The following is a 15,266-nucleotide window of genomic DNA, read 5'->3' as shown; positions in this document are numbered from 1 at the left end:
ACTCAGGAACACACGGTATGAATGATAATTTCAGAAGGTGTTCTCTTTTTGTAAGAGCAGTTTATTATCCGAGATAAAATATCATTGAGATTTCACCAATCTTATATATAGTGTTTTTTTTTTCGAGGTATATAACTTCAAGTTGGCATTACTGTTCAAGATGGCGACTGATTTAACAGCTGTCAAGTGATTTATTGATATTTCTCGCGGTTTTCGAGTATACGGGGTGTTGCGGATTATTCTGTCATTCAAGTCTCATTCCTCTGTGGCCAATTTAAAAGCACCACGACGAAAAATCTACTGAGGGTCACAATCTCATATATCATTAGTTACTTTCTCGATATTTGGGGCTTTGATGTTTTCTTTAATGATAGAAATTTGGATACTCTTTCTTTCAACCATTTTTGGTTATTTGAATCAAATATTTTCATGTGGGCAGGGGCCAAACGATAGGTCCTAGGAAAAAAGTCATATGGAGTACCCCTCCTAAAATCAAACAAGTATACCGGGTGGATCATCTAAAATCAGCTCACGATGCTGGGTGTCCGAAAAAAAAAGTTTTTCTTGACGGACACCCAGTGATCTCCGGTATAGTGACGGGATCCAAGGGGCGGAGCCCCTTCGGCGAGCAGAGCGAGTCTCAAAATAATAAAACCCTATCTTTCCTTCCTCCTTAATTGCTATCAGGAACGCGAATGCCGTAATTTACTGTTTCGTTGCCGAATTTAATAGCATCGCAGATATTTAATCCAATAATAAGGTCGTAAATTTATATTATCGGTGGAAAGAATCCGAAATTAATAGAGACCCATCGTGGAGAGTAATGGAGCCAGCGTCTTTCCCTCTAACGAGAGAATTATCTCTGTCTGGCGATGCAACATAATCTTCGAGTCTACACGAAATTGGCACACTAGTGTTTGATGTGTGTCTCGCTCTCCAAATCCAATTCGCCAGTTTTTCGATATCTGACGTGTGTCCGACTCGGGCATCGGCCAAGAGTTTCGAAAACAGGAAACGAAACGCATTAAGCTAATCGATATAGTTGTCGGACGTTGCGGTATTGGCATTGACAATGACAGGAGAATGGCTCGAAGCTTCTTGCCTCACGGTGGAGATTGTTGTCCTGTTGTAAAAGTTTAATCATTTAATTTTATAAACTTACAATGTTTATTTTGGTCAATAAACATCATTATTACTATTATAGGGTGTTTTTTTTTTCGAGGTATATAACTTTAAGTTGGCATTACTGTTCAAGATGGCGACCGATTTAACAGACGTCAAGTGATTTATTCTCAGTTTGGTTTGGCAATTCATCATGAATAGACTCACGCCTGAACAACGTTTACAAATAGAGCAATTTTATTTCGAAAATAATGGTTCTGTGCGGAATACGTATCGCGCACTACGTTAATCAGAGCAGTTAATTCGATTGAACGTTTTCGCACCACGTTTACTCTTATTGATAACTCGCATCCCCAGAGATGCCGTACAGTGCGTACAGAAGGAGCTATCGCTACTGTAGAGCGTAGCATTGAGGAAGACCCGAATGAGTCTATCCGCCATCGAGCACAGGAACTGGATCTGTGCCAAGACAAGGAAGATTTTGCGGAAGGATCTTGGTTTGCGTGCTTACAAAATCCAACTCGTGCAAGAATTGAAGCCAAACGATCATCAAGTAAGGCGTAGATTCGTCGAATGGGCCCAAAATGAGATTTCCGTTGTTCCCGATTTTCATAAGCGAATTTTGTTCAGCGATGAAGCGCACTTCTGGTTGAATGGCTACGTCAACAAACAAAACTGCCGCATTTGGAGTGAAGCTAATCCACAAGTGTATGTCGAAACACCGTTAATCCACAAAAACTGACTGTTTGGTGCGGCTTATGGGCTGGTGCAATCATTGGTCCGTATTTCTTCAAAAACGATGATGGCCAGAACGTTACAGTCAATGGTGATGGGTAAAGAGCCATGATTACTAACTTTTTCATTCCTGAATTGAACAACCATGATGTCCAGGAGCTGTGGTTCCAACAAGACGGCGCATCATGTCACACAGTTCGTGCCACAATCGATTTATTGAAAGACACGTTTGGTGACCGCCTAATTTCACGTTTTGGACCTATGAATTGGCCTCCAAGATCTTGTGATTTAACACCGCTAGACTACTTTCTGTGGGGTTATGTAAAGTCATTGGTCTATGCGGATAAGTCACAAACCCTTAACCATTTGGAAGACAACATTCGCCGTGTTATTTCCGATATACGGCCACAAATGTTGGAAAAAGTCATCGAAAATTGGACGTCCAGATTGGACTACATCCGAGCCAGCCGTGGCGGTCATATGCCAGAAATCATATTTAAAAAGTAATGCCACAAGATTATCTTGCGGATAAATAAAATTCATGTCAATCGTTTAATCCATCGTTGTTTTATTGCAATTTAAAGTTCTATAGCTCTAAAAAAACATCCTCTACAAGTATCAGCGACCTTACGATATTGAGCATTTGGTGCCAGTCCTGAATACTCCAGCTTCAAGAATGATACGAGTACATGTGCTTCAGAGTTTCTCTAACTCTTTTGTGTAGAAAGATTCGTTTCGCTCTTGAAATAGGCTTCAACCTCATTAGAGCTGAATTTCTTTCCCTGGATCATTCTTTCAAGGTCTGCAGATGTTCAGTAATCACTTGGGGTCAGATCTGGAGAATAACCTCCTACATCGGCAACCTAGCAAAGAGTTGACAACACAAACTTCAGAAACTTCCTGCTTTTATGTGCGTTTTCATGCGTTGTGTGGAGTAAGCTATACTTGACGTCATGTCATTGCTAAAATAAATATACTATAGTCATATAGTATGCTTTTTGCTATTTTACAAAAGCTGCAATTCACGATCTACTAAAAGAAGTTGGCGATTTCATTCCTGCACTCTCATATCTGTAATAAAGTGTTGTAAAATCTCCAAATCCGTAATTTTCGTGGTTTTCTTTGATCACTACGTATAAAGTTAAAAAGCTCTAGCTTTCATTTATGTCCTCAGATAAAATTGTGTCGTCGCAGCTCTTCCTGGAACCGAATCAAAGCTCACAGCATCCAGACAATTTCGAATCAGATTTACCGACCCACTTTCGTTTGTAATTAAAGTACTTCCTGGATCCTATATTCGATCCATTTCGTGGTGCTTTGGCCGGACTACTTCATAAAAATCGCTAAGTGTAAGAACGCCAAGTGTTTCGAGATGCCCCACAAGCGTATCTGCATTTTCCACCGACGTCATTTACACAGAGAGTTCTTTTTGCCTTTCATCTGAATACGCCTTTCTCGAAGAGTTCCTCAGATGTTGCAAATTCAATTCGGGGCTATGAAAACTTAATTGGTTTAATGAATGGACGAGAGGAGAATTATCGCAAGTTGACTGGATGACGTCATTGGACGAATATACGAGCTATAATCCCGTTCAGGCTGCCATAGAATACGACATTTGATCGACCGATCGCAAACTGAAAAGAAAGCTTTAAAACTATGGCCAAGTATTTTAGAAATGTTATAACGTCAACAATGGAAAGAAAATGTTGTTGGCAGACTGTCAAAACAATCCTTTTTCTGCTTACAAATCAAATTTTAAAATTCAAATGTTTCGTTTTATAAGTGTGTGAATAAGTCTTTCCCGTTTTTTTTCAAATTTTGAGTCTTTATTGTGAAAAAATGGTTACAAATCAATTATTGAAAGTATTGGCCATCGCTAGCTACAACTTTTCCCCATCTTTCTGGCAACATACGAATCCCGTTGCGAAAAAATTCGACCGGTTTGGCCTCTATCCAGTCATCCACCCATTTTTTGGCTTCCTCGTAGTTAGGAAGTGCTGGTCAGCCAGGCCATGCGTCATCGATCTGAAGAGATGGTAATCAGACGGAGCAATGTCTGGACTATACGGCGGGTGGGGTAGGACTTCCCATTTGAGCGTTTCTAAGTATGTTTTCACCGGCTGTGCAACATGTGGGCGAGCATTGTCATGTTGCAAAATAACTTTGTCGTGCCTGTCGGAGTATTGTGGCCGTTTTTCTCGCAGTGCGCGGCTCAAACGCATCAATTGTCGTCGATAGACCTCGCCTGTGATCCTTTCATTCGGTTTCAGAAGCTCATAGTAAACCACACCTAGCTGGTCCCACCATATACAGAGCATGAGCTTGGCGCCATGAATATTTGGCTTGGCCGTCGATGATGATGCATGGCCGGGTAGTCCCCATGATTTTCTTCGCTTCGGATTATCGTAACGGATCCACTTTTCATCGCCAGTCACGATACGATGCAGAAAACCCTTTCTTTTATGTCGCTGAAGCAGCTGTTCGCAAGTGAAAAAACGCCGTTCGACGTCTCTCAGCTTCAGTTCGTACGGCACCCAATTTCCTTGCTTTTGGATCATTCCCATGGCTTTTAAACGCTTGGAAATGGTTGTTCGGTCAACTCCCAATGCTTCAGCAAGTTCTTCTTGCGTTTGACACGAATCTTCATCAAGCAAAGTCACCAATTCTTGATCTTCAAAGATTTGCGGCCGCCCGGAACGCTCCTTGTCTTCCACGTCGAAATCGCCACTTTTGAAGCGTCGAAACCATCCGCGAACACTTGAATCATCGACACAACCTTCTCCATAAGCTTCCTGAAGCAACCGATGCGCCTCGGCAGCAGATTTCTTCGAATTGAACCAATAAAGTGAAACTTCCCGCAAATGACGTCGACTCGGCTCAAATTTCGACATTTTCACGATTTCAAAAATTTATGATGCGAAAAAATTTCAACTAATGTGTTAGTGTGGAATTGTTGACAGATGAATAAGCTTTGATTATGACATATGTAACCATTAAATACTCGCACAGTATTGGTGGCGCCATCTCTTACAAAAAACGGGAAAGACTTATTCACACACCTGATAGATTAATTATGATAATTAATTAAATTAAAATTCATATGAAAACAATATTTCATATGAATGCTGATAAACATAAATACAACCAAGAATATACAATCACAAGATATCCCTCCAAATTAAAATCAATATGTCTTGGCGATTTCAAGAAAACTCATACTCACGGAAATATTGATGTGAAATAGTCGAGACAACTTACTAAATTCACTAAATTACAATAATCTAATATTCAAAAGCGCCAATCATATTCAAACTAATTCAATGTCATATCATTTGATCATATCCATAATTGAAATTCTTCTCAATTTAGACAATTACATCACATGTGAGTTCAAACTTAATGCCCAAAGATATTTATCTCTTGAGTTTTTTTAATTCACTCGAACAATTTGGGTACGTGATAAAAAAAAATTGTTTTACTTTATTGCAGACAACTCTTATCTCCATAATTATTATTATTCGAATGCGTTTTTGTATAGTTAACACCTAAAAATAGTCATTAGTTATTATGCATCTAGTTATTTGGCATTTTAACGCGCTATCTATAATTTTTATATTAAAAAACTCACTCGCTTACTTCGAAAGATCTTTTCATGGTATTCCCTTCATTTTTAGCATCTTTTGTGATTCATAACTTGCATTTCCACTTGAATTAATTACGAAATTCCTGCTGAAATCCTTCCAAGAAGCTTGAAATATTTCCTCCTAATTAATTTCAAAGATCTCGACTCAACGCTATGTAACATTAGACAAGAGATCTATCTGTTCCATCCTTTGATTGAAGGCCAGCTTCAAATCCACTTATAACCTTCCGTAATGTAAACTAGATCATCAACCGATTTTTCAGATACAAACAGATCATTGTTTACATTTGGTAACACCCGTTCAGTTTAACTCACAAATATTATATTAGAATAGACGGGTTATATACTAACTGACAAAGAAACTGCAACACCCAGAAGGAGCTGTTCAAATTTTAATTTTTTTTTTTTGTAAATCAATAATAGTATAGCAAGAAGTAAATGATTGAAATTTGGAAAACATAGAATGTAACGGGTGTTTTTTTTCGAGGTATATAACTTTAAGTTGGCATTACTGTTCAAGATGGCGTCCGATTTCACAGCTGTCAAGTGATTTATTATCAGTTTGGTTTGGCAATTCATCATGAATAGACTCACGCCTGAACAACGCTTGCAAATAGTGCAATTTCATTTCGAAAATAATGGTTCTGTGCGGAATACGTATCGCGGTGACCGCCTAATTTCACGTTTTGGACCTGTGAATTGGCCTCCAAGATCTTGTGATTTAACACCGCTAGACTACTTTCTGTGGGGCTATGTAAAGTCATTGGTCTATGCGGATAAGCCACAAACCCTTGACCATTTGGAAGACAACATTCGCCGTGTTATTGACGATATACGGCCACAAATGTTGGAAAAAGTCATCGAAAATTGGACGTCCAGATTGGACTACATCCGAGCCAGCCGTGGCGGGCATAAGCCAGAAATCATATTTATAATGTAATACCACAATATTATCTTGCGGATAAATAAAATTCATGTCAATCGAGTAATCCATCGTTGTTTTATTGCAATTTAAAGTTCTATAGCTCTAAAAAACACCCTTCACTATATATGTTTTCCAAAGGAAATTTGAAATTTAAACAGCTTCTTACTGGGTGTTGCAGTTTCTTTGGCTGTTGGTATATTTTTATAACGTTTTTTCAATCGAATACAATCAGTATGAATCTATCAAAGGTGATTCCTCTATATAAGGGCCTGTAGCGATCCTGGTACACCTGAGGATTTAAAAAATTATCGTTTGTAGGTACGTATGAAGATAACATGAAATTCATTTGGGCGATAATCGATAGGTGATCTTATGAAATGATTCAAAGTATGCTTTGAACTTTGTGTGGTTACGTGAACCATGATAAATCTCACCGAGCTAAATATGTTAACGCACCTTATTTACTTATGCGATGTGCCACATGTTTAGCATCTGTTTTTACGCTTCAGCTAACCCAGAAGCCTCGGCGACATTGATAGCCTTAACCCTGTTGAAATATTTATTCAATCGGTAAAAGAGAAATGGTAGAAGATTGTTAATGAATGCGGTATCATCACTGTTTCAATCTGAAGTGCACGAGCCTCTACAACAATAAGTCTTCTGTGGAAGTTTGTTTAATCGAGTTAACGATCAAGGAATGAAGAAACATTTTATGCTACTGGCATAGATTTCAGGAACAAAGTGATTGAAATGTATACTAACTGACAAAGAAACTGTAACACCCAGAAGGAGCTGTTTAAATTTTAAATTTTCCTTGGTAAAACATAGAAAGAATAGCAAGAAGTAAACAATTGAATTTGGAGAAAAAATCGTGAAAGTTTTTCCATGTAAACAATTTTTGTTACCTAAATATTGTAGTCGTTTTTTGCAAGTTTTTAAAATTTTACAACAAACCAGCTGTCGAGGAGATCCAAAGTTAATGATTAGTTGTTGTTAAAATGCCTAGAGCACGTGTACGCGGAATTTATCGCCAGCTAAGTGAATTTGAAAGACTTCGAATTATTGGTCTACGGGAGGCGGGGTTGTCATTTCGAGAAATCGCTTACCGTACGAACAGAAATCCAACTACTGTTATCAGATGTTGTCAAGCATGGTTTGATATGGCCAAAATCGAAGAAGAGTAGGCACCGGACGTCGAAGGGGCTCAAATGAAGTTCAAGATCGACGTCTGAGACTTATGGCCATAAGAGACAGATTTGCGACAACTCGATCTTTGGCTGATGAGTGGTTAGGAAAACAAGGCCATCCTGTAACTGTCCGAACGGTTTAACGCCGGATAAGGTCTTTTGGACTACAGCATTATCGATCATCTTGTGTTACTTCTGACGGTTGAGCATCGCCGGCACCAATCACAGTGGTGCAGAGAACACATTGGAATGTGGAATGGCATCAGATCGTCTTTTCTGATGAATCTCGATTCTCCTGGGGTGCACATGATGCCCGAAGAAGGGTTAGATGACGTCGGGGAGAAAGACGTGAACCTCAATTTTATGTTGAGCGTCATGTACACCATACAGTAGGCGTTATGGTATGGGGTGCTATTGCACATGCAAGTAGGTCACCTTTAGTCTCTAATCGAGGTAACATGACAGCGCTGCGTTGCCTTCAAGAAATAGTGGAGCCATATGTTCTCCCTTACCTCAACCGACTCGAGAATCCAATATTTCAGCAAGATAATGCCGGTCATCATGTTACCAGAGTTAGTTCAAACTTTTTCGAAGCGACCATCTGAATATTTTGCCATGGCCGCCCAGATCCCCCGATCTTTCGCCCATAGAACATGTTTGGGATATCATGGATAGAAGGCTTGGAAATTTACCCCAGCCCCCACGGACTTTGGCGGCTCTGAGACATGAAGTACAGGTAGCTTGGGATAGTATACCTCAAAAAATATAGACCATCTTATTGCATCAATACTGAGACGTGTTAGGGGTGTATAGATAATCGCAGTGGACAAATACATTAATAACAAATTTGTTAAAAAAAATTGTAAACCCTTCGTTTTTCCTCCAAATTTCAAACATTTACTCCTTGCTCTACTATCTATGATTTGCCAAAACACAAAATTAAATTTAAACAGCTCGTTCTGGGTGTTGCAGTTAGTATTCAAAGAAAATATGACAACTAAAATTAAAAAAAAATGGTTCTGCCAATATCCTCCAAATTTCATCCCTTCCCAACCTACTAATCTTATGACACCATCAAGTTATAAATACCTCTCTTTCTTGATTTGGAAAGTATGTTTCTGCCCTAGATCCAGGGGATAATGAATCTTCGAGTAGCGAGGATGCAGCAGCCAGAAAGGATCGAACTTTAGGATGGTCTGAGGAGGCATCTACAGCCGGTTCCACGTCGGATTTGTCATCCCTGGAGGGTCGGAAAACTTTAAGAGGTTACATATTTTATGCTCTATCTCGGCTCACTTTGGTTCACATTGAAATATTGACCGTTTGTTCAAAGGGAGAACGAGAGGGTAACAGAGAGATCCCTTCGCGTAATTCAAGATGCTCTCATGAAGAGTTTCGGCTTTGGAAGAAAGAGACAGGGAAATTATTTGAGGTGACTTTTTAGGGGTTGATAATAAAACGTGCAGTTCACTTTTGTTGAAGATGTGGAAGAACTGAGCTGTGATCTCTTGCATCAAACTCCTTTGTAACTTTTCAGTAGTAATATCCCTAGGACATTGATCGATAATAGACGAGATAATTTTATGACAATCGGAAGCTCCTTACTTACGAGTAAGATGCATAGAAAACCTGGTGTGTCTACTTAAACCTGTAAAACTTTCAGAAAAAACTGGAGATTTTTCAGATTTATACCTAAGTATAGGGTGTTTTTTGTCGAGGTATATAACTTTAAGTTGGCATTACTGTTCAAGATGGCGACCGATTTAACAGCTGTCAAGTGATTTATTCTCAGTTTGGTTTGGCAATTCATCATGATTAGACTCACGCCTGAACAACGGCGCTTTATGGGCTGGTGGAATCATTGGTCCGTACTTCTTCAAAAACGATGATGGCCAGAACGTTACAGTCAATGGTGATTGGTATAGAGCCATGATTACTAACTTTTTCATTCCTGAATTGAACAACAATGATGTCCAGGAGCTGTGGTTTCAACAAGACGGCGCAACATGTCACACAGCTCGTGTCACAATCGAGTTATTGAAAGACACGTTTGTGACCGCCTAATTTCACGTTTTGGACCTGTGAATTGGCCTACAAGATCTTGTGATTCAACACCGCTAGACTACTTTCTGTGGGGCTATGTAAAGTCATTGGTCTATGCGGATAAGCCACAAACCCTTGACCATTTGGAAGACAACATTCGCCGTGTTATTGCCGATATATGGCCACAAATGTTGGAAAAAGTCATCGAAATTTGGACGTCCAGATTGGACTACATCCGAGCCAGCTGTGGCGGTCATATGCCAGAAATCATATTTAAAATGTAATGCCACAAGATTATCTTGCGGATAAATAAAATTCATGTCAATCGAATAATCCATCGTTGTTTTATTGCAATTTAAAGTTCTATAGCTCTAAAAAAAACACCCTTTATATAATAAATATCTGGATCTGTAACAACCGAAAGATTGGGTATTTTTGTACCAATATTCTTCTTGAATTTTTTTTACTATTTTGATTATGTGACCATCTCGAACAGAGCTTGGCCTCCAAAGGTGCAATTGGTGCATTTAAGAATTGATGTTGGAACTTCATGCCAGTGCGTTCCTCTTTTTTTTCTAATTGCATGAGTGAAATATACTCTTATATTTTTGCTGGCAATAGTCATTTCTTTGTAGTCAGTATATAGAAAAAATGTTGTATTTACCCACGACTGCTGCTATTGTGTTGTGTTTCTGGAACAAATGAATCCGGACAATGAAAACCCGAATTCTTTGCTGTCATATTTCTCTCCCGCGCGAATTTTTTTGGACGCATTTCACGAAACTGACTCAAGCTAGCAGGGATACGGTTCTTCCGGTTCCCCTCATATTCCGGACCCTCATACAGCATCCCTACATTCATGCAAGATCACGAATTTCAAACAAAGGAAATGCACATACTACTAAACCTCCCTCTACATACCCTCTACTCGAATAAGGGTGTTCATTTCCGCTGTGTTACCACCAATAGTCGGTAAATCATTACCGTAGCTAGGATTTTAAATCTTCCCCAGACTCCGCAGTCTGCTACGTTCATCATTTTGGCCAGACTAGGTCGTAAGCCAGTCTAGATCCATCGGCTATAGATTGCAAAGGATGGACCGTTTCCTGTATCCTTACATTGGCCAAATATTTGACGTCACCCAAGGCCACAGCCTTGAAAAATATTACACACAGGGCGATTCCTAATTGTGGGCTTAACTTCAGGAGTCGATGGTAGGTACTCATCAAAATAATAAAAAAGATTCTATAAACATATTAGGCCAATTGAAAAGTCCCCGGTCTGATGCACAGATGGCGGTGCTAGTATTAAATCCATAAGATTTTTAGTTAGTAGCAACCTTCAAACGATACGTGTCAAAATTTGACAGCAGTCCGACCATTAGTTCGTGAGATGTTGCGTTGTGAGTGTAGCTACTTTTGTTATTTGAAAAAAAAAGAAAAATTTAGAATTTCGTGTGCTGATAAAATATTGCTTTTTGAAGGGAAAAAATACAGTTGAAGCAAATTATTGGCTCGAGGAAGAGTTTCCGGGGTCTGCACCAGAAAAATCATGCATCAATCATTGATTGGTATGCTAAGTTTAAACGTGTTGAAATCAGCACCGAAAACGGCGAACGCAGTGGACGCCGAAAAGAGGCTGTCACCGACGAAAAAATCAAAAAAGTTCACAGAATAGTTTTGAATGGCCGTAAAGTGAAGTTGATCGAGTTAGCAGACATTGTGAAGATATCATCTGAACGTGTACATCGTATCATTCACGAATATTTTTACATGAGAAAGCTGTGTGTAAAATGATGCCGCGCGAGCTCACAATCGATCAAAAGCGACAACATGTTAATGATTCTGAGCAGTGTTTGAAGCTGTTTAATTGCAATAAACCTGAATTTTCGCATCGATATGTGCCAATGAATGAAATATGGCTCCATCATTTCACTCCGGAGTCCAATCGACAGTCAGCTTAGTGGACTGCACACGATGAACCGAATCCAAAGCGAGGAAAAACACAACAGTCAGCTGACAAGGTTATGGTATCAGTATTCTGGGATGCACAAGGTATAATATTCATTGATTACCTCCAAAAGGGCCAGACTATCAACATCAATTATTATATAGCGTTATTGAATCGTTTAAAGGATGAAAAAAACGGCCCCATTTGAAGAAAAAAAGGTGCTGTTTCATCAATGCAATGCGTAGTGTTACGAATCAATGAAAACAATGGCAAAATTGCTTCAATCGGGCTTCGAGTTGCTTCTGCATCCACCGTTTTTTTCCAGATCTCCCCCCCAGCCACTTTTTCCTGTTCTCAGACCTCGAAAGAATGCTCGCTGGAAAGAAATTTAGCGCCAATGAAGAAGTAATCGCCGAAACTGAGGCCTATTTTGGAAGATCGCTATAATCGCTGTATCGCCCTCGAAGGCAACTATGTTGAATAATAAAATCGAATATTGCCAAAAAAAATATGTTTTACTATGGTAAACCGGGGACTTTTAAATTGGCCTGTTATATTACCCTGTGTATCTCAAAACTTGGTCATAGCAAAGCCAATACTGTTTGACATTATAAAAGTCTACTCGAACTAAAAGTAATGACAAAAAATCGTAAAATTCCACGGACAACTTTTTCAATTACAGGGTGAATTTCAATTTGAATAATGTTTGACTCACCCCGTATCTAACAACAATTTTTATTAAAAACCAGTCTAAAATTTTTCCCTCATGGGTAGGCAATATTTGTCGCTCAAAAATGTTTCATTCAAGATGTTTTCCTACGAGAAATGTTACTTTAAAGAAATGTCATTTTCCAACGTCGACACCTTGTATCTCGTGTAAACAAGTCATAGGATTGAATTGGACCCATAGACATTCTTGTTCAGGAGAAATTCAAAAGGCAAAAAACATACAGGGTGTTCCATTTCAAATAAAAAAAGATCATTATAATTCCGGGAGAAAGGAAAAATCTGACAACACCGCAATCTATAAAAATCGTGCTATCCGTTTCCAAAATAAATGAGGCGTAAAACTCCCTCGGTATATCGTACAAGCGAGGCTTAAATCGCTAAAATAATTACATTTCATTTTAGTCTTCAATCGAACGAACCCAGTTCATAAATCATTTCCTTCGAATACAGACCGATTCTCCTATTATGTCCAGACCTTAAACAACCAAACGTGCTCTCGAGGATTTGCAGAAAATAGGAGAAAAGCACCCCCCGTACAGTGCATCCCATTTTGGGTGAGACAGCCAGGTTTCTCGCTTGTTATTTAAGATAAAGCCCTGCGGTTTTCACGTTCCTGTCCTACTTTTTCGTGAAACTCAAGTTGCTCTAATCAGATTCTGCATAACTGTTTCCGTTCAAAAGAAACAGGGTGATTTTGGAAATTGATACTTTTCGGACCCCTTCTTTATCTCCGAAGTTATTAGAAATAATGCCGAGGTAAAAACTACGTCTGAATCAGAATTCTGCGTAGAATCCAGTGGCGTACTCAATATTTTTTTTCGGGGTATGGTTTTGAAGATTCAACACAAACTTATGTTTTTTTTAATGGAACACCATGTGTATCATTACTTCGTTGAATTCGTTATTTTTTTCCGTCAAAATGATATATGACACTATGTAGGTAGGATGTTCAGAAATGTTAAAAAAACACTAAAACATCAAATAATGATGATTTTTTGTTAATGGGCAATGGATTTCCCATAGAAAAGAAGAATCAATAATGATAACAATAATTTATAGCGATATATATATTTATATATAAAACAATGCTCCCAAATGCATAGTAGCCATGATAACAACAAGGATGTTTGTGTCATCAATGACCTACTACTTTTAAAAATCGAAAGTAATAATCCTCTTATTGAAACATAGAAAATTCATGGCCCATTTACAAAAAATCATCATTATTTGACGGTTTAGTGTTTTTTTAACATTTCTGAACATCCTACCTACATAGTGTCATATATCATTTTGACGGGAAAAAAAAAACGAATTCATCGAAGTAATGATATACATGGTGTTCCATTAAAAAAAACATAAGTTTGTGTTGAATCTTCAAAACCATACCCCGAAAAAAAATATTGAGTACGCCACTGGATTCTACGCAGAATTCTGATTCAGACGTAGTTTCTACCTCAGCATTATTTCTAATAACTTCGGAGATAAAGAGGGGGTCCGAAAAGTATCAATTTCCAAAATCACCCTGTATCTCTTGAACGGAAACAGTTATGCAAAATCTGATTAGACCAACTTGAGTTTCACGAAAAAGTAGGACAGGAACGTGAAAACCGCAAGGCTCTATCTTAAATAACAAGCGAGAAACCTGGCTGTCTCACCCAAAATGGGATGCACTGTACAATATCCCCTCATATTTGCCAGAAGTTATCCCCAGGGTAGACCCATTTCACTAGTCCATATTATCCTGGCGCCATAAGTTGGCGTAAAGACCATTTGTGAATTCAACGTTCGCAAGTATGATAAATGTCGGAAGCTTGGAGATTTAAATTGATCTCCCGGTTTATCCCACATTTCAACTGAGAACGCACATGACTCTTGATTCTTGAACGCTCTTGCTGGCTAGCTGAATGGCCCTGCAATAAAAAAAAACGCATTAATATAGCGCGCGATATATTCCGAGAGTGTTTCTAATTTAATTTATGACGTGGAGAGGAGAGATTTTGAATCGTATTTGCCTAATTAGAATTAGCATCTCTGAAAATTTTTGTAATTGTTTTATTTTTATTTTTTTTTTGTATACTTGGGTAAATAGAGATACAGCTTGGCGTTCTTTTGGCGATCATTCGTTGATTCGAAGAAATGAGGCACAATCAATAGGGAAAAATATAAGGTGTGTGAATAAGTCTTTCCCGTTTTTTTTCAAATTTTGAGCCTTTATTGTGAAAAAATGGTTACAAATGAATTATTGAAAGTATTGGCCATCGCTAGCTACAACTTTTCCCCATCTTTCTGGCAACATACGAATCCCGTTGCGAAAAAATTCGACCGGTTTGGCCTCTATCCAGTCATCCACCCATTTTTTGGCTTCCTCGTAGGAATGGAAGTGCTGGTCAGCCAGGCCATGCGTCATCGATCTGAAGAGATGGTAATCAGACGGAGCAATGTCTGGACTATACGGCGGGTGGGGTAGGACTTCTCATTTGAGCGTTTCTAAGTATGTTTTCACCGGCTGTGCAACATGTGGGCGAGCATTGTCATGTTGCAAAATAACTTTGTCGTGCCTGTCGGAGTATTGTGGCCGTTTTTCTCGCAGTGCGCGGCTCAAACGCATCAATTGTCGTCGATAGACCTCGCCTGTGATCCTTTCATTCGGTTTCAGAAGCTCATAGTAAACCACACCTAGCTGGTCCCACCATATACAGAGCATGAGCTTGGCGCCATGAATATTTGGCTTGGCAGTCGATGATGATGCATGGCCGGGTAGTCCCCATGATTTTCTTCGCTTCTGATTATCGTAACGGATCCACTTTTCATCGCCAGTCACGATACGATGCAGAAAACCCTTTCTTTTATGTCGCTGAAGCAGCTGTTCGCAAGTGAAAAAACGCCGTTCGATGTCTCTCAGCTTCAGTTCGTACGGCACCCAATTTCCTTG

General features: G+C 39.0%; 1 protein-coding gene across 6 annotated transcripts in view; it reads left to right on the top strand.

Moving 5' to 3' along the window:
• LOC123684019 (liprin-beta-2) overlaps positions 1–15,266 on the top strand; it is a 50,137-nt gene that overhangs the window by 18,655 nt on the left and 16,216 nt on the right. For all 6 annotated transcript variants that reach the window (XM_045623107.1, XM_045623108.1, XM_045623104.1 and 3 more), the window contains exon 4: positions 8,740–8,877. In XM_045623107.1, coding sequence (XP_045479063.1) covers positions 8,740–8,877 — 138 coding nt within the window. The remainder of the gene's footprint in view (positions 1–8,739; positions 8,878–15,266) is intronic.

This window comes from Harmonia axyridis, chromosome 7 (assembly GCF_914767665.1).
Source record: "Harmonia axyridis chromosome 7, icHarAxyr1.1, whole genome shotgun sequence".
Taxonomy (NCBI): Eukaryota; Metazoa; Arthropoda; class Insecta; order Coleoptera; family Coccinellidae; genus Harmonia; species Harmonia axyridis.
This window is presented reverse-complemented; position numbering and strand designations above follow the sequence as displayed.